Raw genomic sequence first — 26,560 nt, forward strand, 5'->3', positions numbered from 1 at the left:
AACCTCATAAACGCAAGCAGCGCCACGTACAAGAAAATTACAAATTGATACTATACTCATTGATACGTTTATAGCATGGAACATAACATTAATTCAGCAACGCGATCTATACGTATGATGGATCTTTGCAGAACCATGCAGCATTTTAAAATATGACACACCCCTTCAAACAAAAACAAACAGTCGTAAAATGTTCCCGCATGCGCGGTACAGACACCCGGTCAGGGAAGGTACGTGGCTCTGATGCACATGCGTGCTGGAAACAGGGAAGGAGCTGCAAGTCTGGTAACGATAGTGCGCACGCTCGGCCTATGACGTTCAGGAGCTGCAGATCGGGCAGCTCCCTGTAAAGTTTAATGGAAAGAAAAACAAAGCAAAACAAAAAACCGTGAAGTATAATGTGGTGTAGGTATGCGCGAAGGTAGGGCTGCAGGCGCAGATGTGCAAGCTGCAAATCTGGCAGGAGTTGCAGATCGAGTAGTGATAATTGTACGCATCGAAATATGCTACCAGGAGACTCAACGCATGCGCAGAACTCAATCTCGGGTTCATCTCGACTGTTTTTTCCACGCCCATAAATCTATGCTACCTTCGTGTGGAAACATCGGGTTTTGGTGAGTAATATCATAAAAATATTATACTACCATCGTGAATTTTTATTGGTAAACATGTAAATAAACACTGGTTTTGCTGTACAATCGAGAAGTTAGCTTATAATGGCGAGCCACGTGTTTAAATCTTATTTTAACACAGCATCCACCGTGACGGAAATGGGTTACGTGTATTTTTTTTTTTTTTTTTTTTTTTTTAAAGATGTTAGCCTGATCGTTATATCTATATACTTGTGTCTATTAACCTCTAACACCCTGGTGGGCGGGGAGGGGGGTTAAAGAAATTTTGCCTGAAGACATCCCCAAATCAAAGACTATGGAGTTAAAATAGCTCCGAAACCTAATAAACTCTAAGAGTATGTTTCACAAATGCACTATATATTTCACATACACATAAGACAACTTTCAAACAAGCGCACTGTGCTTTGTAAATGCAAGACACGACTATCAAACCAATTATGCACGTTTTGCAAACGTAAAAGTACTTTCTCACAAATGTAAGCCGGTTTGAAGTCAAACCACAGCACATTTCCCATATAAAAATGTATTACATGTGCAAAAACCAAGTACAAGTACAAGAAAAGTGCCTTTCTATTTATGGATCATGTGACTTGGCACGATTTTCTTCCAAGCATTTTTGTGCTGCGAGATTTTCTCACAAAGGGGGTGGATAGAATCAACGTCTTTAACACCAGATGGCGCTCTAAGTACGTTTACTGCACCCTGCTGGAGAATTCCTCTCTTTGGCTAGCGGGTGAGAGGACTAACTAGATTCAAGGTCATGGTGTGCAGTGTGGAGACACACTAAAAATGAGCAGCCAGCTGCAGGTCAGTTTTTAAAATGTTTTTTTTTAAGCTGGTTAAAGGTTTTTTTAAAGTCTAACTATTCTGAAGGCTAGTGAAAGAGTGGAAAACTAAAGCATGCTGTGGTCAACGTACTTACAACCCCATCTGCTGTTTAGGAAATTGATGCTATCCAGCCCATTTCTGATAAAATCTTGAGACACAGTGCTGCCAAGAAAATCACCCTGTAATTGTAATTTAATTGCCTCGGGCAGTTACACCATTCGATTTACATAAATAATTTTATCCAAATAATTTTTTCTTCTTGATACCATTTGCATTTTTTGGGAGTTTTCCTCAAAATAAAATTGGAGAAAAACAGTGAGGTTGCATCTTTGCATGTTGTTTTTTGTGCATCCTGAATATTTTATTAGGCAGTAGAATAAAGACCCTCAACTTTTCCCGGTGCTGGACTTCATACATCGTTTTAACGCTCTAGCTTCGCTCAAACCGATGATTAAACTATGGATACTTTAAATTTCCAAAGGTGAACTTATGAGACTTGAATGATAGTCATTGATATTGTTTTGTTTTTGGATGGACCTTCAGCATTCTTGCATCATTAAAGCTTTTGTGCAGGCCATTTGGGCTTGAGTCTGGGCCCAGTTAAGTTATCAAAGATAATAATAACTTTTGTCTAGTAAAGTCTTCTCTTGTGTTCTCTAGCTATGGAGAAGAAGTGGGAAGAAGTGTATGACTTTCTTTCTCTGAGAACATACCCTTCAGGGTATAGCAAGTCCCAGAAATTAAATCTTAGGAGATACGCCTCCAAATTCACGGTAAAGGGTGAGTATCTGAAATACATCCAGCTGTAGTGTTTTCTTAAGATAGATCTTTAATTAATGTGGCTTTTTAATGAATGTTCACTGTAGGAGGAGATATATTCTATGGAAGCAGAAGAGCTATTAAAACGAAAGAGGAGGCAAAGATGCTCTTCAAGGAATTTCACTTCTCTGCCATGGGGGGGCACTCGGGCGTCCTAAAAACACGTTCTGCAATGTGTTCCAGATTTTACTGGCTTGGCATGTCCATTGATGTTCAGAACTGGGTATGTGTTTGAGTTTTTCGTGTTTTGAATCATTTGGCAAAGCTGTATTAATATTAACAGCTGATTTCTTGCAGGTCTTGGAGTGTGATAAATGCAGGAAGGTTGTAAAGCCATTGACTGCTCCACGGTCATTTCAGTATATTAAGGTAAATGTATACTGTAGTATCCTAATATTGTACAACAGCTATTAATCAAATATATTTGTTTTTTTTCATGATAGGTGTCTGCTGTGTGAGAACTCGCTGGTATTGATTTAACAGGATCTTTTCCAAAAACTGTAAGGCTTTCAGTATATTCTCATAGCTACAGACTACATTGCCCAATAGGTTGAGGCTTTCCTGTTAAAGACCAAATCTGCAGTTGAAGTGGGCTGTCATATTTGCTCTGTTATATATAGACATAGTAGGTGCCAAAAGAATCCTCTCTCACCAGGGTAGAGAACTTGCATGACTTCTGCGCATCCTTAACAAGTCTTAAATATAGAATTCAATAATCTGAATTTTTGGCTTTAAAACATCTTAAATATGATCTTGACAGGTCTTTAAAATGATTGGATTATGAAGTCCTCTAATAAAGATGCATTAAGTTTTGCTTTTAAGTGTGCTCGTGGAAAAAAAATGCATTTTTAAGGCTGTAACAAAACTGCGAAATGAAACTCATGGAATCTCTACCCTCAAACTTTGTAGCCCGGTGAGAATTTCTTGGAGCTCACTTAGCGAATGTGTCATGGTGGGGTGTGTATGCTGATGTACGTCTCATCAAAGAATGGCTGAATGTTCATGTTGAATGTGAATAAATTAATTTTCTTTTCTAGTAATTCTGCAGTTCTGATTTTACTTCCTTTTTGATAATATGGATGTGAAATAGGTCTTAAATTACATTTATAATGATCTTAAAAAAGTCTTAAAAAGTCATATTTAACTTTTTGCATCCTGCAGAAACCGACTTGTGAATGAAGTATACGCATTTTTTAAATATTGTAATTTTAAATACAAACCAGGCGTTCCTCCCTTTTTATTTTTTACTGCTGCAATTGTTTTATGTTTAACCACAGAATGTGTAATATTTTGGGTATTGAAAGGATAGTGCTGCATGCGCAGATCTATGTGCAAGCTGCAAATCTGGCAGGAGCTGCAGATCGAGTAGTCATAATTGTATGCATCGAAATATGCTACTGGGAGGTTCTGCGCATGATGCCTAATGCACTATAAGAAAATGCTTCCTACACTCTTTGAGTGCACATGTAGTCAGGATTGACCTAATTTGAAGTCCATTTGTGCTGGGTGCATTTGTTTGATAAGGAACAGGATTTGACTATTGAAATGCCCTTGGTGAATTGAGAGAGCATAAATATGTTATAATACACTATCAAAATATGCTCTCCACACTTTTAGAGTGCATATGCAGTGAGACATTGTGTAATGTAAACTCATACTTGACTGAATATGCTACCTGAAAATCCATAAGGTAGCATTTTTTGACTCTTGCCCGGTTACTGTATTTTTCCCTGAATCAGTTTTATTAAAGGTTAGTTAATGTCCATAGATGTGGCTGGGAGTTATTCCAACTTCAGGTGCAGTCAAATATATTGACAGAAAAACGTGTGGTTTCATTTTCAAAGTGCCCGCTGTTTGTTTTATGTAGATTATGTTCATCTGGTCTATAACTCCGACAGTTTCTGATAAATGAAAATTTTGTGTTTGCTGTGTTCATCCTCCCCTCAGTGAAACCTGGCAAAAACACACACGAATGTGCCCTGCATTGGTGTCACTGCATGTGACATGGTCTAAATACACTGCCCGGTTAAAAAAAAAAAGTCGACATTTGAATTTTTTTCATTGGACGGCTTTTAGCTTTGATCATGGCGCTCATTTGTCATGCCATTGTTTCCACAAGCTTATGCAACATCTCACCCTTTATTTGCATTTATTTCTCACCAAGATCCTGTATTGACAAGTGAGTTGAAGCACTCCATAAAGTCTCCTTCAGGAGATCCCAAAGACCTTCAGTGAGGTTAAGGTCACAACTCTGTGGTGACCAAGTCATGCGTGAAAATGATTCCTCACGCTCCCTGAACCACTCTTTGACAATTCAAACCCAACGAATCTCGGCATTCTTGTTCTGGAATATGCCCATGCCAACGGAGAAGAAAAAAATCCATTGATGATGGGTGGAGGTGTAACCCGGCCAGTCAGTAGATTCAGGTACTCAGCTGACTTTATTGCTGCATAACGCTGCTGAGCTGTAATAATGATCCAGTCATTGGTTCTTAAGTATTTGCTGATATAAATTCAAATGGCGACTTTTTCTTTGGCCGGGCAGTGTACATGTGTTCTGCTGGTCTGGGCATTTCTTGAGGTAAAGCTGTGGTACATTTGAAAAATTATATTAAAAATATTGCAAGAAGCACACTGCTTGTGAAAATGAGCCTGAAATGATTAGGTGCATTGTGAAGTGTGATATCTAATTGCACTCTCTTGTCCCTTTGCAGCTCAACCCCAAGTTTCTCCACACGAACTCCACCAGCCACACCTGGCCATTTGGGGCCATTGCGGAACTGATCGGTATGAAGCTCATTATTACGACAAATATCATCAAAAAAGATGCAAAGTTGCATGTTCTTAATATCAGAATTTGAACACCAAAACGTTTTGAGATGTATAGATGATTACATTTATCTTCACATATGGAAACACCTATTGGTGAGATCCTTTTCAGATTTAATGTTTAAATTTAAGTGTTTATATTACTGTACTTTAATAAGACAGTTACAGGAAATTCTTGTGGTTTTAAGTTGTCTTTTGCTGGAGGTGCTGATGCTATCTAAATGTGAATTATTTTGCACCCAGACAATGCATACGACCCAGATGTCATGGCCAAGCAGTTCTGGATTGACTGGACTCGGATAAAGGGGTTCGATTGCCTTACATTTCAGGACAACGGGAGCGGTATGACCAAGAGCAGGATGTACGAGTTGTTGAGGTATATCACAGACAGGAAGCTCTAATTTGCATCTAGTGATGTCACAGGAAATTACACTTTTCGTTTGTTCTGGTACCTCTTTCTCTGCCTTTTGACACTCTGAGCCAACAGTGTAGGAGTTTGAAATGGAGGAGCTGAACGCAACTATTTAAATAAATTAAACCAAATTAAATACTGAGGGTACATTTTCCTCCCGGTTCCTGGGTCCCTGGTCTGAGCTTTTGCATTATGTAACCGATAGACTTTGTCTTCAAAGCCATGATTATCTTTTCTGGAATGATAACATGTTACTTTGCAAAGAAAACAAACTGCGAAGCCATCAGGTGGGTATTCCATGAAAGTAGTTTTGTACTTTAAATGGACACAGTACAATTGTTATTAGTAATGGAAAACTATTGCGAGGGATCGCTATAGTATTGCTAGGGAATGTAAGACTATTTCAGAAAGCATTTTGTCACCCTGACCTCTTAGGGGCTCCGTAATAATATATAATTAATCTTGAAGAAATATACATGAGATGAGATATAGATGAGATTATCTTAGGAGTGAGGCACTAAAAACAGAAAAACTGTTTTCTATTAATATTTTATACTGTTTTAAGGCATTTCATGGTAAACTTGTCTTCTCCCCAAATCAGCTTTGGATTCAGTGATAAGCAAGTTGTCGGAGGCCATACCCCAGTCAGCCTTTATGGAAACGGCTTCAAGTCCAGCTCCATGCGTCTGGGGAAGGACACCATCGTCTTCTCCAAGACAAGGGACACTATGAGTGTGGGGCTGCTGTCCCAGAGCTACCTGGAGAACATCCAGGCCAAGCATGTGGTGGTCCCCATCGTCACCATCGAACATGATGGGCAGAGCCCGTATCCTTTCTTACAGACAAAAATGCTAAACTGCTAATCTGAGACCAGGACTGGCATCCAGCTCAGGGTGACCCCTGCCTTGTATCTCCTGTGCTCTAGGACAGGCTGTAGGAACATTGTGATCCAGCAGTGGTTAAGTGGTTATGTAAGATGGATGGATGGGTGAGACTGTCAAGCATTTAATTCAAAGTGGGAAATTCTTGTGCTCTACAAAAGTGATGATCACAAACATTCTTTTTTAAGAAAATCACTATCCAGTTTTTTTTTATATATCATAGATTTTATGAAATCTGATTTGATTATGTTTTTGTAACTGCACTTGAACTCTCTACTTGAAGGAGTATGTCTTTTATACTTGGAATCAATGAGTTTTATTTGAGTTTTGAAATGACTAATGAATTCCCTTAAGTATAATTACCCAGCTAAATTAAGCAGCACTCTGAAAATAATGCAGATGTCTGACCCTTGGTCCTTAACCATAGGCCTCACTCAGAGTTGAGGATGCAGCCAGGCTGCAAAACATTCTCAAACACTCCCCCTTCAACACAGCGAAGGAGCTCCTCACTGAGCTGAGGGCCATTACCTCCATCAGCTCTACCGGCACACGCATCATCATCTGGAACCTGCGCAGGTGACGAATACGTTTGTGGAGACCTGAGCCTTTACATATATGCCTGCTCTAGGGGTCTTAAGTGTATTTTGGTCCTGCCAGAGTGGCGAATGGAGAGACAGAGTTTGATCTCAGCACGGACAGGTATGACATCCGGATCCCAGCAGATGCGTGTGAGGTTTACAAGCACCGAGGCGTCACACAGTCAGTACCGGAGATCATCTACTCGCTGCGTGTGAGTATTTCAAGATGGGGAACCAACACGATCTTGGGCAGGGTGAGGAGAGTGTAAATATCTGCCAGGACTGGAGGAGGAAGCATAAGATATGTACTGGGTCATGCAGACTGTCCAAAATGAAACGCAGATGCAAAAAGTGAAAAACTATTTTTTGTTATTTTCTCTATATTTTATTATTTTGCACACAATAAGTGCAGCTTTGGGTGTCTCTAATTTTCCTTCCTGTATGTGGAATAGGCGTACTGCAGCATCTTGTACTTAAAGCCTTGCATGCAGATCATCATCAGAGGTCAGAAGGTGAAGACGCAGCTCATCTCCAAGAGCCTGGCATTCACCCTCAAGGACCAATACAAACCCTCCTTCCTTGTATCCACCTTTACTCTCAAGAGTCTGATCAGAATGAATGCTTAGAAGATGGACAGATGGATGGACGGATGGATGGATGAATTCTGTAATTTAGGTAACAGAACCCTGTTTCAGTGCCTCAACGGCGTTAGTCTGATTACCTGCTTGTCAGTTTCAGCTTCACACCATGTGTTACGTCATGTTACGTGACGAATAGGGATGCACAATACTGGAAATTTTCAGATATCTCAGTGGGATTTTTTTTGTGATAAGTATTGTGATATTTAAAGAGTTGAGTTGAATATTGACTCAAAATGAACTATGCATGTGGGCCGGCACAGTGGCACAGTGGTTAGTGCTGCAGCCTCACAGCAAGAAGGTCCTGGGTTGGGTCCCAGGTCCTTTCTGTGTGGAGTTTGTACACTCTCCCCATGTTCACATGGGTTTCTGGTTCCCTCCCCCGGTCCAAAAGCATGTAGGATAGGTTGATTGGCCAGTCTAAATTGGCCCCGTGTGTGTGTGGTCACTCAAAATCTCTGTGAAATATTTGTGAAGTATTTTCATGCAGTGATCAGATCTATTGGTGATCAGTTTCTGTTCACTTTTCTCCTCCTCACTCATTTTTCTTTAATATTTCAAAAACATACCACGCTGTCTATGAGTGAGTCTGACAGCAAGGAATAGTGCTGCTTTCGTAAATACTATCAAAATGCCTTATGTGGCAGTATATACTGCCTCAGTCTGTCGCAGTCCTTCATGTGACAGCTGCATGTAAGTAACATACAATGTTGATATTAATATCACACGTTGTGCAGGTCTAAAGGAGAGCCAGCGTCCATTGAAGGAGGGAACTTCTGTTACTTGTGAAATTTTACGGCAGCTTCTCAAACAGTGTCGGGAACACGTCTTCGCTAACTTTCCTAAACAAATCTCAGAAAGAAAATATCCGAATCACCTTTGGATACAATATTAAAAGCAAGGATGAGTACGGCATGATGATGTACCATAAAAACCGTCTAATCAAGGCATTTGAGAGGTTGGGCTGCCAGCGCAAGGTGAGCCAGTAGATATTCTTGCATTTTTTTTGTGTTGATAGGGGGGGGTTTCAAATGTGCACCATTGCTATTCTGTTGGTAATACTCCTTGTGTCATTGTCCACAATGATTCATACAGAGTGGTATCCGGGGTGTCGGAGTGATCGGTGTTATCGAATGCAACTTTCTGCAGCCCACACACAACAAGCAGGACTTTGACGACACTGCTGAATACAGGTAGTGCTGTACGTCAGAATGGTGCTGTAACAGCCATATCAGTTTTCTTGGGGGTTAAAAAAATTGTGTTAAAGTGGCACTGAACTTACTGTTGCATCAGACGGTAAGTACTTTAGGTGCCATTTTGGAGGTGGTGGGCACACCCAACCAAAAAGTTAGCTTCGATAACTGCCAATTTGCTAACTCTAAAGTTTAATTCGATAACGCTAAACCGGTAATGAAGCTAATGATAACTGGTGACTTTTATTATATGAATTTGCGTTGTTTTTTTTGGGCTCTGAAACCCTTAAAACCTAGACCTAGAGAGCTGTTAACCTGTTTAACACTAAAGTCCCAGCTGTCAGATTAAATTCAGAGGATATTTTAGACTTACCCGACTGGTAAAGTCTCTGGAATAAATCTGCATTGAAATATTACTTTTGTGATACTCCGATTGCGAGATACACACGTTTTTGTCAGCGAAGCCCTATTTAGCAGCTGGCCCTGATATTTTGCTCTCAGTTAGCAGAACTAAATTTAGTAAAGGCTAATGGTAAGCTATGGCTTTCAAAGTTCGCAGAACCACTAATCCAGTAATGAAAAAGTTAGCTTTGCTAATTAGCAGATTAGCAGAACCCATTCCACCTATGCATTTTGGCCCAAAAGCTATTTGGCTCAGATTTTCTACGTTTGCGATATTTGTCCAGGAAAACTATGAATAACCTGGCAGTGAAGCTGCAAGAGTACTGGGAAGAAATCCACTTCAAACATAAAAATGAGAACCCCAATTGCGCAATACCAACAGAAGATATTGCGTAAGTACTAGAAAGGAGCGTCTGTTTTGAGAGCTGTGTATTCTGGGGAATTCTACAGTGGAGTCTGGACATGCTCTGAGAAAAGCAGAATGATGCTGCTGTATGCAAATGGAATACCCCAGAGAATAAATATTTGTTTTCTGGTATTTGAGTACAGGAAGCATCCAGATCAGATCTGGATTCAGTGTGATGACTGTCTGAAGTGGAGAAGGCTCCCAGATGGTATCGACTGCGATCGGCTCCCCAGGAACTGGATCTGCCGCATGAATCCAGATCCCCAGTACAGGTGATGTCTGTGGTTCATCCTGTAACCAGTAACAGAATGAGGAGAACTGGTCCTTGGGCTTCAGAAGACTTAACCATTTCTATGTGGGACCCCAGCCATCACTCCTCTGATCCTCCATCAGTATGAAAGGCTCGATCGGCAGGAAGGTGCAGCTTTATGTTGATGAGTGCCAGTTTACATTAATCTGTGTGGGTATTAACTGACTGATAGAGGTAGCATCAGAAGAGGGAGCAGATCTGTTTTGTAAAGTCTGTGCTGTTGCAGGAGCTGTCAAGTAGAGGAGGATCATGAGGACTCAGAAGACGAGCAACAGTCTTACCCAAAACCTTACAAGAGACAGTAAGAGTCCTATCATCTCATATGTGCCAGTACTTCTTAGATTAGGGAACCTGAACGTGGATGTTTTTTTCTTTACTGTAGGAAGAAAAGCAATAAGATACAGCAGAAAAGTAACAGACAACAGGTGAGTATATTTAGAAGATTAAGGGCTGGTTCTTACTGTGGATGCAGACGCACCGTCCGCATTTCTGGATCTTCACACTCCTTGGTCCAACACACCAGACACCCATGCGCTTTGACATCAGGCCTGGGATAACACTGTAGTGCAAAGCTGCTCGTACATCATGTTCATGAATTGGAACGTGAATGTTATATTAAAAATAAGTATTTTACTAGTACTAACCTTGCATTATGTACTTACAGGTGAATTGCTGCAAAAGTCTTTATAATCCCATAGCAAAAAATCGTATAAACGATGGGGTTTCTGGACTTCCTCAGCCAACCATTATTTGAATCTGCTGGTTGTGTTTGTTTTCAGCCTGATCGGAGAGGGTAGAAAAGGTGTTTATATACAGTCTGATGTCCTTTCTGATTTTCAACTGTTCCACTGGCCAATAAATGAGGCGTGCTTGCATCACAGAACCCACGTCCATGTTTGTTTTTGAGTGGTACGCGCCCTCGCATTCGGCCCTCAAACACTGCCTCTGTGCCCGATCTCTGTCACGAAAACTGCATCACAACAGCCGTACTATGGCACATCTACGTCCACGGTGATCGTGAACCAGCCTTGTGATACAAGCATCTCATGGACCTCACACTGAGAAAGCATGCATTCGCACACTTTGGGTGACTATATCACATCAGAACGAAAGATTCAGCTATTGATTATCGCCCCAAATGTCCTCTCAGATGCCAGCACCAGCGTTACCCCTTCCAGCCACACCATTGTCAGACAGTGAGCAGTGGAGACCTGCAGAGGGCGCTCCCGCTGGCCTCTCATCTGAGAGCTTCACCCATCCCAGCTGCTCAGGTCAGGCTGTGTAGCTGTAGTGCACATGGTGCATTATACAGGGGGACACAGGAACAGGCAGTGGGTGCTTAAGGGACTGGTATACTGGGCAGGGGAGGTGGGGGTGTTGTAGTTCAGCACTGAGTATTTAAGTGTGACTGTTTCTTTAAATTTCCCAGCGTATTAAAATTTTAAGCTGTATTAATCACTTTGATGGAAGTATATTATGACTAATGAATAAATCATGAACGTAAGTAAAAATAAAAAGTTGTTAAAAATGAAACAGTAACCTGCTTGGGGTGAGGGTATGTGAAATAATGTATAAATGATTATGACCTACATAAATACATAGATGTACATGCTACAGATCTATGAAATGCCCATATATGATGGAGCACATTAAACACCCATTAAATGCACTTTGGAAGCTCTCAGTACCATTAATACTTTAACAGGTCACAACCTGCCCAATGATACCATGCTGATGGACTGCGAAGACTATGTGTCCACATCTCCGGAAAGGTGCTGTGCACAGTTATATTCATCTGACTGCCAGATTTGTCTCATTGTCTTACTCATTTTGTGTCCTTTGTGTTCCTCCTGAAAGGGTGAAGCAGGTGCCTCCACACGCTGTTGGGGTCTCGTCCATTGACACGAAGGACATGGAATTGGCAGCACCCTCTGTCCCTCCTTTGATTTCTACCACCATCCAAGTGACCATCAAGCAAGAGGAGACACAAGACGATTCATGGATGGAGGAAGCATGGGAAGATAAGGTGGTGGCGAAAGTGTTGGAGGAAAATGGACCTGAAAGCCCAATGCTAGAGGTGCAGCAGCAGCCAGATGGGCTACTGGACACATACAAGGAGCAGGTGAACCAGCTCCAGCAGGAACTAGAGGAGATGAAACACAAGTGTGAGCACCTGCAGGTGATGGAGATAGAGCGCGAGATTCTCCAGAGAAGGGTAAGTGCGTATGATGCCGCAAGACATGGGTATCATCAATTTCAAATTATGCCATTTCCAGGGAATTGAAACATACTTCTATGTTTTTAGCATATAACCAAAAGCCAGTTTAATGTAGAGACTATTTTCTTCTACCAAACTCCACACACCAACTGTATCACAGCTCAGAAGACACAAGATGAGGAACACTGATGATATCCCCTGCACAGTGATACAGATATTTCTTTTGGAGATTTGAATGCTATTCAGCCCCATTATATTTGAGAAAAGCCCAACATTTCTATGCCTGATATCTCCAAAACTAGGCAACTCCCAGCAGAACAACCTTGATGGATAGACAGCTCATCTATAACATAGCTTTTTACTTTTGGGGGAAACTGCCCCTTTAAGTTTGGATAACAACAGACTAATTGCACGTAACTCTGTTCTGTTTGCACGAGAACTTCTTGCATGAGGCCCATGATCGTTATCACAAGGAATTAACCGGTTCCTTGCATTCATCTAATTCATTCAGCTGGACAGAGTTGGCCCTTAATTTACCCCTAGCAAAGGCACACAAATACATACAAACATGCTTAAATGCACTGTCACTCACTCTGTTCTCCATACAGCTGGAGGACATGGAGCTTAAGAACAGCAGTCTGTCCTGTCAGTGTGAACAGCTGAACATCTCACAAGAAGAAACCTGCAGGTAGAAGCATAATCATCTTTTTTACTAGTAATGTAAAAGCCCCATGTTTTACGTGCAATATACTCACATAGATTATATATATTGTATAAACCATTGGCTGAACTGACTATAATGGTTTCACGTTACATGGGAAGCTGTTGAATTTCAGTAGCTTCTTTAGAAAGTGAGTTTGCTTTGCTTGTTCTTTACCCCTGACTGTACATAACTGTTATCATCACCCTGCAATCCCCAGAAAGCTGAGGAACCTCCGGCAACGCATCGGCCGTCTCCTGGTCACCTTTGTCCCTACGTTAGACTTGGAAGGGATTAACTTGAACAGTGAACTCATGGATGACATGCTCGACCAGGTCTTGAATGAGAACAGTGAGCTCTGACTTCCATGTCTTCATGCCGAGTGGCCAATACAGGTCAATTCTGACTTTGTCCAATTTTCATCACGTCAAGGTTTTGTAATGAAAATAAAATAAACTCAAATATTTGCTGTATTCTAGCGATGTGGCAAAATATTTTATCACCATACCTCACTGCTCGTTCCGGGGGGCATGATGGTAGAGCTGCCACCTGTCCCCTACAGAAAAATAAAATACTGTATCTCATTTTGAATCATCAATTTGTATGCAGTTACGCTATATGTTCCACTAGATGGCAGTGCTTCACATGATGAAACAGGTTCACGGCATTTTCTGTTATGGTTGACTCAAGTTTTTGTTGGAGTTTACAGTACACAGTGAAAGTTTGTCGGATGTTAAATTGCCAAAGTACAACCACACCACCAATATCTTTTTTACGTTGTTTATCCACAATATCTCCTGGATGCTGGGCTGTCACTTTCTACACCAATGCTTGAAGTTTCCTCTGAGGGAGCCCTCATATCTTCCAACAGTAGCATGTGCTGTGTTCGGCTAAGCCAGTCAACCTTGCTGTGAATTGATTGGGCATAGGCCGTCCATTTCCAAAAATACTACCATATGATTGGCTGAAAGTGTGTTTGTTCCTATGAATGGATGTGTGCTATCGAGCAATGTTCCTTATCAACAGTTTATCGAGGTTCCTCATTTTCTCATCGTTTAAATTCTGTACGACGAGTCAATACCATTTATATTGTTTGGCGCTGTTATATTCGTATTTCACAGGAGAAAACACTTTAAATATATTCTTATACCTTCTCCTTTCTGGAAGAACCAGACTTTTGGTTTCTAGTTCATTTTTGATTTATCTACTAAATAGCAGCCACCATATAAACCTTTACTTGAGGAGGGACAAGTAGCTTAGTATCTGAGTTACTACTCAAGTACTAATCATAATCAAATATAGTATCTGTATGAAATACATGACTGATCAGTTATGACTGATAAAAGACGAGCAAATAAGGATCAGTACGTAACTCACTTTAGTTTCTAAATAGTACCGTTAAGAGTGTACTACTACATTTTTTGTGTCCATTGTTAAAGAGGAGCCAAATATGAGGGATGGTGGAACCAGGACTGTCTGGAACACTGAGGTAAGTAACCCATAAATAGTTAATGTGATGCACATCAAAAGCGGAATCTTAATAAATACACATTTAAGTCTGTTCAAGTTGATCAAGCCTCTGCAATTGCACATAATGCTGAAATATCACAGGGCAATGTGTGGTTCAGCAGGTTAGAATGGTGTGCCTGTCCCCAGAATGTTATCGATTGGAGTGATCTCACAGTTGGGCACTGGAACAAGGGCCTTAACCCCAGTTGCTCCAAGGATCGTCTGATCCCGTGTTACTTTGAATAAAAATGTCTGCTGAATAAAATATAAATATACAACATAAAATCCAACAGTGAAAAAAAGTAAAGAAACATTGATATGTTTCATATGGATATCAAATCAATATCACACAGCAGTACAGGATCATAACGTGCCATAAAACCTGCTTCTTAACATCAGTATCACAGTGGGTTAACATTTGTCCCTCAGAAGTGTCTTAAGTCTATGTTGTAATTGAATATTTGTTACACAACTCCATTTCAAACTGATGGAAAGTATAGACGCAAAAGCTAGCCCATCGTCCTTTGCATGGTACACTAGGTTGCGTTACAAAATTGTGTTTTATAAAATGACACGGAAGCACTGGGGTTCCATGTTTATTATGAGTAAAATTAGCATTTAGCTGCCCAGACCCAACAGCGTGCAGCGGCACGGCAGCATTAATTCGTAGCGAATTCGGTCTTCCCGGCCGCATGGCTCCGCCCCCCGCGTCCGACAAAATGGCGGCGCAAACAGACAGAGGGATACCTCTCAGTGCGGTAAGTCCGTTTATACTGCTTTCCTCACCGAGCCTACGTAAATAGCGATACAAGTCTGTTCCTAAAATGGTGATTTTACTGTCATGTGAGGGTGAGCTCACGGGGACGGTTGTTCTGATCCTATGCCAACGGCTTGTTTCGATACTATGGCTAGCTAGTTGTGTACGGGGTGGTAGAGCGGTCGTCGGAACCCGTTTGTAACGGCATCCCAGCCGCTCGGCAGATAAAAAAAGATAGATAAACGGAGGCTGGCTTTCGTTTATATACTTCTGGCACCCCCTCTGATCCAGTACCAAGTTCAGCGGGGAGCTCTGAGATGCCTCCCGCTGCCTCGCGCCGCGCTGTTGTTGTGACGTGACGAACTCGGAGTGTCAGCGCGTGCCCGTCCAATGACTCGCGCGGGCCATTGTGCTGCGCGAGAGCTCTGCCCTCCCAGGTGTCACCGCTTAATGTCACCGTTCACCGCTCGGTTCGCTGTAAAAGGGGATGCATGAAATCGGACTGGGTAATGTGGGGGTGGGGGCGATATCAGTTGTGTTCTGGGGCACAATGGAGGAGATGGTGGGGGCATCCACAGAGGTGGGGGGAACAATGGAGGAGACAGTATCAACGGCGACAGGGGGGGACAGGGGAGGAGACAGGATATGGTGGGGGGCATCCACAGAGCTGGTGGGCAGCACAGGAGACTGTGTTTCAATGGAGATGATTGGACAGTAGAAGAGCCTCAACCTTCCTCAATCATCTGTTGCGTTATACTGAAAAATGTTCAAATATCTGAGTTTAGGTTCTCACAGATCTGCCGGCCAGTTCAGCCAGACTCGCATTCGCTGATTTGTGCAAGTTCCAGTCTGCAGAATTTTAGGTGAGATCTGGTCCGATGGTCAGACTGGCCCAGTTATCTGAAAAAGAGAAGAGGAGCTGTCCCAGGGGACCCTTGGTTACATTTTGCTAGTGATGTTTGTGTTCCCCTTGGCCCCCTTGTGACAAATCAGCCCCCCCTCTGCGACGTGTCGGTTGATAAGTCAGAAACGTAAAATAGCTGTGAGACGTATCCGAACGAGCGGTTGATACCTGTTGTAACATTATGTGCGTGTGAGTATCTGTGAGGGAGGGTGACTGGGATCTGTGCTGAAATGACCACACATAAGGTTAAATTAATAATTACCATTGGCTGTTTCTGATGCACATAACAGTACTGTGGTTTAGTCTCCAGTGTGTGAGTCAGTAGGTTAGATGCCTATGTGGTTCTAATCTGAAGGTCGCTGATTTGAGCCCTGGCCTCAGCAGAATAGTCACATCTTTTTGCCAGACTGCGTGTGTGTGTGTGTGTGTGTGTGTGTGTGTGTGTGTGTGTGTGTGTCTCAGAAGAGCAAGATGGCATATGTGAAAAGTCGCATTCCAACATGCTTGTGCAAATGGTGAACACTGGATCATTTTATAATTTTCTTTTTTAACTGGAGTGGTAAGGAATCACTTTGAAATGTCTATAATAGTGTGAAATGCCTTTGAATATGATAGCCATGCAGCGGGACATAGAATAGCAGAAACTCTTCACGGTGATTATTTAGCTCAGCTGTTAAGAAAACAAAGCAACTCCACCCTTGATGGTCCCTCTGATGTTGCAGCTCTGCCCAAAGTTTCTTCATACAAACTCCACCAGCCACACCTGGCCGTTCAGCGCCATCGCAGAACTCATAGGTGAGTGCATCCCCCCCTGAGTGAATGGTACCATCCATGTAGTATGCATAGTCCAATAACTGGAGCTTGAGCTGTTTATGGGCTCTTCTCTGGCCTATTTTGAGCGGAATGTAGGCTGTGTGCGTGGCCTTGCCTCCCTTACTCTTTAGCCCTGTGCTGTGCTTGTTACAGCTCTGTTTATTCCACACAGCATCAAATTGATCTAGTTTGGAGGAGAGCTGTATTTAAGGGTCAGGTTTTGTTTTGCTTGCTAAATCAGTCACTCGGGTTTATGTAAATCAGTCAGATAGTAGAAATGTTGGAGGGAAAACTCTGTTAGTACTTCCCCATTTCAAATGAATTACGTATCTTTAAAATGTGGAAATGAAAGAAGTGGTTATCTGCGTGTTCCGGGGCAGCGGGGTGAATGAGAGAAGCTTGAGATCGATGTTAGGTGGTGGTGGCAGTGTCCCTCCTCTTTGTTGACCATTCATAACTCCCCTGTCTGTACTTGGCCGTTGTATCACTATCTTCGCCGGATGATGCCCCCAGATGCGCCTTGCATCCTGGCACTGTCACCTTAGTGATGCAGCGGCTCAAGGACACAGCACAGCCTCCTATATATAGACTGCATTTAGTGTCTAGCATTATGTCACCTTCTTGCGATGCTCTGTGCCACTACCGTACAACCCGGGTGACTGGATCGAGATGTCAAGTCACAGCTCCATCTGTGATCCCAGAGTACCCCCCGGGGGGCCAGTGCCCTCATTTAAATCACTCACGAAATGCTTGCCCCCCAAGATGTGAGATCTGCCTGGGTATGTATCCTCCTAGAATCCAGGGCACAGAATTCAGGTGATGTGCTTGATGATTTCCAGCATGGGGACACTTGATCACGTACGACTGTTTCTCTTTGTTTACAGACAATGCCTACGACCCGGATGTTAATGCTAAGCAGTTCTGGATCGACAAAACGCGCATCAAAGGCCATGACTGCTTAACTTTCATGGACGACGGAGCAGGCATGACCTACGACAAAATGCACAAAATGCTGAGGTTGGAAAACCGCTGTTCCAAAAAACTCTTGGAGGAAGTAAAACTGTGCCTGATTTTGACCGGAAGCGTGTAACCTTGACTGCAAATGGATTACCTAGTGTTTCTGCTAGTTGTGGATTAATAACCCTTGGCTGTGGGTTTAATAACTTGTTAGCGTCTGCTTTGTCAAGCTTTTTCATTTCACTCTTTCTCTTTACCAGCTTCGGGTTCAGCGATAAGCAAGCCATCAACGGTCACGTCCCAGTGGGCCTGTATGGAAACGGCTTCAAGTCCGGTTCTATGCGTCTGGGGAAGGACGCCATCGTCTTCTCCAAGACAAGGGACACTATGAGTGTGGGGCTGCTGTCCCAGAGCTACCTGGAGAGCATCCAGGCTGAGCATGTGGTGGTCCCCATCGTCACCTTCAGGCTTGTCGGTCATAATCAATATATCTTTTATTGTCTGGGCGGGGCAAACTGGTTCCGTTTGTTGGTGACTGAGAGCATTTCTTATTTCTTAGCTTTTATTGGGTGAATAATTGAGATGAAGCTGAAGCAGTGAAGCAGTTGCATTTTATTGTTTTCACAAAGTTGCAGTTATTTCTTTATACTGTGTATAAACTGAGGGCCAGTAATTGTTTTTTTTTTTTTTTTTTTGCGAGGATAGTCTTTTGTTTTCTGGCACCGTACTTCTAAAAAAATAAAAATAAACGTAGTCCTTCGCTTGTCGCCGCCTCCTTGACTCCTGACCGCACTCAGAGCCACCGCCGAGCACATTGCCAGCCTGCAGGACATCCTCAGGTACTCGCTGTTCAAATCCGAAACGGAGCTTTTGTCTGAGCTGCATGCCATCGACTCTGTTTGCTCCACTGGCACGCGCATCATCATCTGGAACCTGCGCAGGTGAGGGGGGAGGAGAGCTTGGCAACTCCCAATGTTTTCCACCTCCGCGGTCCGCATGGTTTTCAATATATGCCATATACTCCCCTCAGGATGTCCAGCGGGCAGCCAGAGTTCGATTTCAACATCGACAGGTACGACATCCAGATCCCGGCTGACGTGTTCGAGAACACAAGTGAGAGGTACAAGCGGCCGGATCGCATCATGCAGTCTGTCCCTGAGAGTGACTACTCCCTGCGGGTGAGTGTTGGGAAGAGGGCTTAGCCGGGGGCACAAGCATTGACTCATGTTTGGTTTTTACTGCTTTTCCGCTTTGTCGCTGTACTTGTTTATTGTTTGTCATCTTGCGTGATTGATTGCAGGCGTACTGCAGCATCTTGTACTTAAAGCCTCGCATGCAGATCATCATCAGAGGTCAGAAGGTGAAGACACAGCTCATCTCCAAGAGCCTGGCATTCATCGCTACAGACCACTACAGGCCCATCTTCCTTGTATCCTGTGTTTAGTCCCTTGCAGTCTGTTTCTCATTCATCCAAGTCCTGGTCGGTTGTTTTCTAGGCCAGAGCAATATCAAAATGAATTATTTTTTGTTCTTTTAGTGTGCCCTTTGGGTGGCTTGCCCAGTGTTTCTGATGACAACCTCTAGGAATCATCTGGGGGGAAAAAATGTCCATGAATCTTTCATTTTTTTTCCTTAACCTTCAACCCAGAACAAACGTATCCGGATCACCTTCGGATACAACACGAAAAGCAAGGAGCAGTACGGCATCATGATGTATCATAGAAATCGCCTAATCAAGGCCTATGAGAGGGTGGGCTGTCAGCTGAAGGTGAGGACTAATGGCAGGTTTCCTCAGTATCCGACCTCTCTGATCTCTCTCTGCTCATTCCCGTTTCTATCTCTGAACAGGCAAATAACCGGGGAGTTGGAGTCATTGGCGTGATTGAGTGTAATTTCCTTAAACCAACACACAACAAGCAAGACTTTGACTACACGGATGAGTACAGGTACTGGTACAGACCTGGGCTACATGCACATGTTTCTGTGTACAGATTTAGGGATAGTAACAATTGGAGAACTATTAAATATTCCTGGAAGAATATTGTAATTGTTATATACTGCCATACAAAAGCAAAACACCGTAGCTGCATGTTTTATCAAAATCGATGACTGTAATCCGGTCTCTTAGGTTCTGTTTTACCTGGTGACAAAATATCTTAGTTCAGCTATGCTCAGTTCTGAAGATAACACTATAATTGCCTGCCTTTCATACATATGGGTGGCAGTCAAAAGCCCTTGAAGGCCTTTTTCTTACAGTTTTGTCTGTGTAGGACAGTGTAGTGGTTGAGCTTTGCAGGCAGCTCACCTGGAGATGTTGGTGTGGCATGTCTGCCATTTTCATTTATTTTTACTCTTTCCAGGAAAACTATATATAACCTAGGGGTGAAACTGGAAGAGTATTGGAATGAAATCCGGTTCAAGCGTGACAAAGAAGATCCTACTTGTATGATCCCAGTGGAAGATACCATGTGAGCTTTTGGGAAGACGCGGGGTTTTGGAGGTGAAACAGGTACAGAGCAGATGAGACACTTCCCTGTACCCTGTGTCTCCAGGAAGCGTCCGGATCAGAACTGGGTGCAGTGTGACAACTGTCTGAAGTGGCGGAAGCTCCCGGATGGTATCGACTGTGCTCTGCTACCTGAGAAGTGGTTCTGCCATATGAACCCTGACCCCCAGTACAGGTGATGGTGCAAGTCGGTGTGTGCGTGGACATGCATGTTCTTACACACGCATGAGCAGTGAAAGATGTTCCTTTTCAGGAGCTGCCATATGGACGAGGAACCAGAAGACTCAGACGACGACCAGCCTTCCTACCAGAAGACCTATAAGCAGCAGTGAGATTCTCCTTCTGATGTGTCTTGATTGTTCATACGCTGGGAGTGAGATGCATTTTAAAGGGCTCTCTGTATTTTCTAGGGAGCGGTTCCAAAAGATGCAACAGGAGAAGAGCAGGTTACAGGTGAGCTGCGGAAATGGTGATCAGTGAGCCAGGACACTGGTGCAGAGCTCCAAGTTACAAAGACGTGTGGGTGTTTACAGATGGAGCAGGCGAAGAAGGCTGCGGACATGCAGCGCATCGCAGCCCTGGCACAGCAGAACGAAGCCCTCAGGAGGCAACATGAGGATCTCAAACGGCAGTTGAAGCAGTCGGTGGGTAGGGGGCGCGGTAGAGCACACACTGCACCTCAGACTTTAAATCCCAATGAGCAGCTGGTTTGGACAGTGGATAAACCTGAAGATGTTCAACACTTGTTTTGTTTTGTTTTTTTGAGCGCCAATTTTAATCTCTCTACTTTTTAAAGGTGTTTGAGAATGCATCTTTCCAGTATTTGAAATTGTTCTCTGGTTTCTACATAGAAGGTGTGTGAACTTGGTTTGGTCAAAAAAAATGCACAAAAGTGGTTCTATAGGTCCATTTACAAGGCTGTTGTTTGGCCATAGAATGAAACTGGCCATTTTCCTTTTTTTTCGCTGGGCTCATTAATTGTTAATGAGCTTTATTCTGATTGACCTGTTTACAGTGAGACACTGCAATGGCTCAGAAAGAACTAACATTTCCACGTCATGTGCCGCATAACAACATTACGGTCAATGACGGACCTCATTTACGATGGTGGTCCCATAAGATAAAGGAGCTGAAAAATTCCTATCGCCTGATGACATCATAGCACAACATGCTACTCGCGTGTTCATGGGGATGCAGGTGTAACAAGCCTGCCGTGCTGCCAGTCATATATACCACATACAACTATGTACAGTATATAATATTTCATAATGTTTATGTATTTGACTGTACTTTTTATCATTATTTTAGTGTACTCATTCTAGTCACATGTAACTGTCATACTCCCACGTCAGCCTTCGCACAACATTAGCATAGTACAATCTTAGAATAGAAAGTTAGCATAGAACAACGGTAGCATAGAAAGTTGGCATAGAACAACAGTAGCATAGAACGCTAACATAGAACAACATTAGGACAGAACATACGATGCTAGCTTCGTTATGCAGTTTTTATCAAGTACTCCAAACAGCCAGCGCAGCAGCTCATAAATATGTTGCTTGTAATGAATCTGCACTTTTGCTTTAAATTTTTGTATCAATTAGATGTTTCATAATGTTGTTAGGTACTTCCCTGCTAACATAGGGCACGTTTCCCAAAAGCGTAGTTGCTAATAACATTAGCAACTTGCATAGTTGGAATGGTTCCAACTACATAAGTTAACGAGAGCTTTTGGGAAATGCATCCCTGAATAGGACTTACTTTCTTCACCTACTAGTAGTAAATATCCTTACATCAAGGGCTGCCACTAAATACAGTCAACCCTTACACGTCGCAGGGTTTAGGGCCACAGACTAAAATATTTTTGGTCCCCTTGGTGAGCAAAGTGAGCATCAAAAAAAAAAGAAAAAGATATCACGCGAGGGGCTGCGGTAAACTCGGCATCCTCTAAACCAGCGCTGTAGATATGTCTTATGCATTTATGAGTTAGCAAACTTTGTGGTCAGCTGACCTTCACGTGTCAGCTGCAGCTTGGCAAAACTCCAAAAATACTTTATTTCGCATGCCGACCCTGCGATATATCAGAACCACAATAGGGAAAGTTGTTTTCCTTGCCAGGTGCACTTGTGGAAGAGAGAGAGAGAGAGAATGTAGGTCGTGCAGGTTCCTGGGCTTGAAAGTGGGCTGGCGTATGTTAAGTTTTGGGGCATAGTTTAGAGTTTCCTAACAGTCTCGGATTTCCATATCAGCCCGTTTAACCACCTTCTTTTACATATGCGGGATTTATATTTGAAAGAGATAACAGCAGCATCTGAGGTTGATGGCACGTCAGTTCCATGTACTGAACTCTCTTTTTTGACCTATACTGAGGTAAAACCGGATTTTCATTCTATAGCAACTGTAAGGCTTTGGTTGTGCGTTAATTTCCATTACCGGTGATTAGACTGCTCTTGGGTTGGTTTAAGTTAAAATGCGTATCATGATTCCAGTGCACGCTTCACTCGTCTTCCACAGAACTTCCAGCCCGTGGTGTCAACGTCGCGCGCCCCGGCTACAACTTCAGTCAGCAGTGGAGTCCGAGGATCCCTTGGAGGCACCGCATCAGGCTCCGCCTCCGTGTCACGTACCGGTGAATGCAGCTTCCTATTGTCGCCTGTCGGCGTCTCTCAGTGTGGTCATGTGAGCATTCCACTGGGGGGTCCACGTCATATGTGCCGTCTCACTGCTGCCCTGCAGGTTGCCGTACCACTGCAAGTGACATGCCCATCATCTCCAACGTGTGCTCGCTGTCCACGCCTGCAAGGTACAGCCGGACGTCTTATCTTTAGCTTTTTTACTAGCATCGGGCTGAGAAGCAACCCAAACCGAATGCGTTTAATTTGTGCAGGATGAAGAGAACAATTTCGCTGAACCCTGATAGTGTGGAGAGAAAAAGGGCAAGGAGCAATGGATTCCATGACAGCGCGGCAGCAGAGACGGCGGAAGCCACCGAGGCGCGCCGGTCTTCACCAGTCGTCATCGCTAGCGACGACGACGATGACGTGATGATTGTCGAGACCGGTAGCACGCCAAAACCCACGGCGCCGACCTTCGACCTTGCCAAGGTGAAGACCGAGCGGCGTGTCAGCGAGGAGACCACAGGCATGCACCTGGAGTGCAGCGACGACGCCGCCGTCGAGGCAATTTCAGAGGGCAACACCACTGGAACGCTCCATGAAGCCTCTTCTCCGGAGACTTCCCAGAATCACGTCTCCACCACCACCCAGACGGACCCCAAGCCCACCGTGAAAGCGGAGACGAGCGAGGAGATGGAGAAGGACACGTCCGCAGACACCGAGCAGATGCAAGAGGGGGAGCCGGCAGATGCTGAGATGGAGATGACGGCGGCGAGGGAGGAGGAGCAGGCGGACAGGGAGGAAGAAGTGTGTGAAGAACAAGGGCAGCTCCACTCAGACAACCCAGAAGGAGAAGCGATGGTGGCATCTGAGGCACCGGAGAAAGTGGCCGAAAAGGAGGCGATGGGAGCGAAGCAGACCATGGAGATGCTCCTGCAGGATGCGCAGCAGCAGCAGGATCAGCTGCTGGAGCTGATGCAGACCACTGCCCAGGAGAGGGATACCTACAAGGAACAGGTGCACCAGCTCACCTGCAAGGTAGAGGATCTGGAGGCCCAGATAATGGAGCTGAGGCAGAGCCTGGTCAAGAAGGAGCTTTGTGAACAGGAGGTTCAGACTGAGCGGCAGGGAGAGGAGGAGGAGCAGGATCAGGAGCTGCGGACTCCCTGCCAGCAGGTCTCTTGTCAGGGGCAGGAGGAGAGGCCGGAGCAGGAGGTAAAGACGTCCCGTCAGGCAGAGGAGGATGATGAAGTTGCTCTGCATGTAGATTCACTCCTGCGAGACCTGGACCACAGCAACAATGAAAGGATGCAGCTCAGAGCCAGGGTGTGTGTGTGTGTCTCCTAAACAGAAGAGCACAGCTTCACCACACACATACACAGTCACCCATTTCCATCTTCCTTTTATCTTGTCCTGTCAGTGTGAAGAGTTGAACAGAGAGCTGGAGCAGCTGAGAACAAATGGAGAGACAGGGAGCCCCAGCCCTGAAGAAGAGGCCCAGAATGCCACAGAGGACTCTACTGCTGCTGCAGAACAAAATGGCACGACAACCCCCAGCCCTACGGACACACAAGTGCCCACAGATGAGGCTCAGAGGTAGAAGCTTGAGTTTTTTGCAATGGAACGTCTGTGTTAAAGTTGGATCTGTTAATCACATGAACATTAACATAGCACTGCGAGCTGTAGCCTCTTTAACAGTCAGTAAGTAACATTCAGGCAGGCTGATTTGGGTTAGCTGCTCACATTGATCTGTCAAACACACAGCTCTACCTCTCTGCCCCCTACAGGAAGCTGAATGAACTGCGTCAGAGTGTGGGTCGCTTGCTGGTGACTTTCATTCCCGCACTGGAGCTGGAGCAGGTCAACTATGACTGCGAGGTCATCGACGAGATCCTGGCACAGGTCTTGGAGGAAGTTGGGGGGGCAGGGGACACATAGATATGCAGTGGGGGCCAGTGGGACAATTACAAAGAGATGCTGGACACCCCCTGCTGGCCTCTCTCCTTCTACCTCCATATCTGCCTCTCACTTTATTTTTTACAACTCAGAAACAGACTTTATTGAATGTATCTCTGAATCTTTGTACATTATGTATTTTTTCTATTTTTTCATATCAATCTATTATTATTTAAAAAAAAAAAAGAAAATGTTTTGCACTGAAAAAAGTACAATGTCCGAAGATAATGACCCTTTTAACTTAATGGGGTTGATTTAATTCCTGACAGATATTTTTTTTTTTCCTTTCCCGATGCTTGCTTTAAAGCATTTTTACAGTGTATAGGGATCTTCATCACTTTTCTATAGACAGTGTATTTCTTTTTTTGTTTTTTTTTTTACTACAAAAGGCTTCACATACTAAGCAGATCATTTGTCTAAGGTCCTGAGAAGTTAGATTTACAAATCACTGGATTTTAAACCACTGAAGACTAGCTTGCTGGAGATCATCAATGGTTATGGTACTTGAAAACGCAGTGAGCGGACAGAAGCCATATGATGACAGCATGCTGAAGCTCCCGGGCCATTTTTATACACGTCTTCCAATGGGAAAACTGCCACAAGTCCACTGCTTTGCTCTCCAGTGTTGCATTGTGATTTAGCACATCCAGAAAACAAAACTGCACGTCACAATTTTTAACTATTTTGAAGTGCATTCCCATAAGGAAGATGAAGTTAAAATTTCCGAATCTTTGGAATCCATTGGGATATTCTGTAAGTGATTCTCTGAAAATTACCTTAAAAGCATTACTCTTTGATGGACATTGGCAACTGTCTCCAGTGGTATATTTAAAAATTGTTGTGCCTACTGCTGTGTATCGTTTTCATTGTAGAGGTTCATTAGGATTTACTGTCAAATGAAAGCTTTTCTCTTGTGAATGTGTCCAGGATATGCAGTTAAAAGATGAATGGATGAATGAAACCCTTTCCGTTTATGAAAACCATGTTTCAACTGGATTTCTGTTTTAAGATGTTTAAGGTCTTCCGCAAAGCACAAAAGGAGGAACCATCTCACAACTTGGGATGCGTTATCCAAAGTAGCTGAGGTGTATTCATAGCAATAGACATGGTCCAAAGGTACCGTACCAATTTTGTGAGAAAGGTGGCTTTGTTCTCAATTTTTTAAACGATTATAACGGACATACGGACAGCTGGGGCTTATGGAACACTTCTCTCCAAAACTGGTTTCTTCTTGCACTGCATTTTTAGTTGTGCAGGTGCAGCTTGTAAAAAATGGTCATCTAACTTGACTGGACAAATATTCCACAGATAATTATTTGATTGCATCCCCTACCATTAAAGCCAAATGGAAGTGAATGCCAAGGAAATTTGACCCCCACACAATAGTCTCATAGAATGCCTAATTTACCTAACTCTACAGTAATTTATTTGCAGTTGAGTTCATCTGCTTTTGTAGATCACATTGCCATATCTGCATATCTCTCTGTCAGTTAAACAGTTAAAACGTTAATTTTTACTCATTGGGCTTCAAGGGAGTTAATTTACCACATTCAGCTTTGTCTTCATACATGTGTTAATAAATATGGGAATTCCTTAAAATATTGCCTGTCTATCGTGTGTGTGACACTAGAAGCTTCCCTAAAAACCCTGAACCGCAGTTATGGTGGGATGCAGGAAAATGAATCACAACTGATGTTAGG

At 43.4% G+C, this 26,560-nt stretch overlaps 2 protein-coding genes across 3 annotated transcripts; both read left to right on the forward strand.

The window, feature by feature from the left end:
* Positions 1-274: 274 nt before the first annotated feature.
* LOC125747705 (MORC family CW-type zinc finger protein 3-like) lies at positions 275-13,324 on the forward strand. 2 transcript variants are annotated; one of them, XM_049023148.1, is made up of 21 exons: positions 275-614; positions 2,121-2,240; positions 2,327-2,502; positions 2,577-2,648; positions 4,994-5,066; positions 5,352-5,484; positions 6,122-6,346; positions 6,840-6,977; positions 7,059-7,191; positions 7,432-7,560; positions 8,475-8,594; positions 8,713-8,810; positions 9,497-9,604; positions 9,762-9,890; positions 10,155-10,229; positions 10,311-10,353; positions 11,079-11,199; positions 11,634-11,700; positions 11,786-12,143; positions 12,755-12,834; positions 13,067-13,324. In XM_049023148.1, the coding sequence occupies exons 2-21, from the start codon at positions 2,123-2,125 to the stop codon at positions 13,206-13,208; spliced, it is 2,538 nt and encodes an 845-aa protein (XP_048879105.1). In that variant the 5' UTR covers positions 275-614; positions 2,121-2,122; the 3' UTR covers positions 13,209-13,324. The 2 variants fall into 2 exon arrangements, with proteins under 2 accessions (XP_048879105.1, XP_048879114.1); XM_049023157.1 differs by having other exon boundaries at positions 7,471-7,560.
* Positions 13,325-14,962: 1,638 nt separating this feature from the next.
* LOC125747699 (MORC family CW-type zinc finger protein 3-like) lies at positions 14,963-26,463 on the forward strand. Its single transcript, XM_049023134.1, has 19 exons — positions 14,963-15,113; positions 16,739-16,811; positions 17,714-17,846; positions 18,047-18,273; positions 18,580-18,727; positions 18,817-18,964; positions 19,087-19,215; positions 19,435-19,554; positions 19,635-19,732; positions 20,147-20,254; positions 20,339-20,467; positions 20,546-20,620; positions 20,703-20,745; positions 20,826-20,936; positions 22,804-22,918; positions 23,026-23,092; positions 23,177-24,230; positions 24,325-24,500; positions 24,692-26,463. The coding sequence occupies exons 1-19, from the start codon at positions 15,048-15,050 to the stop codon at positions 24,840-24,842; spliced, it is 3,171 nt and encodes a 1,056-aa protein (XP_048879091.1). The 5' UTR covers positions 14,963-15,047; the 3' UTR covers positions 24,843-26,463.
* The last annotated feature ends 97 nt before the right edge of the window (positions 26,464-26,560 follow it).

The sequence above is a fragment of the Brienomyrus brachyistius genome, chromosome 1 (genome assembly GCF_023856365.1).
Source record: "Brienomyrus brachyistius isolate T26 chromosome 1, BBRACH_0.4, whole genome shotgun sequence".
Lineage (NCBI taxonomy): Eukaryota > Metazoa > Chordata > Actinopteri > Osteoglossiformes > Mormyridae > Brienomyrus > Brienomyrus brachyistius.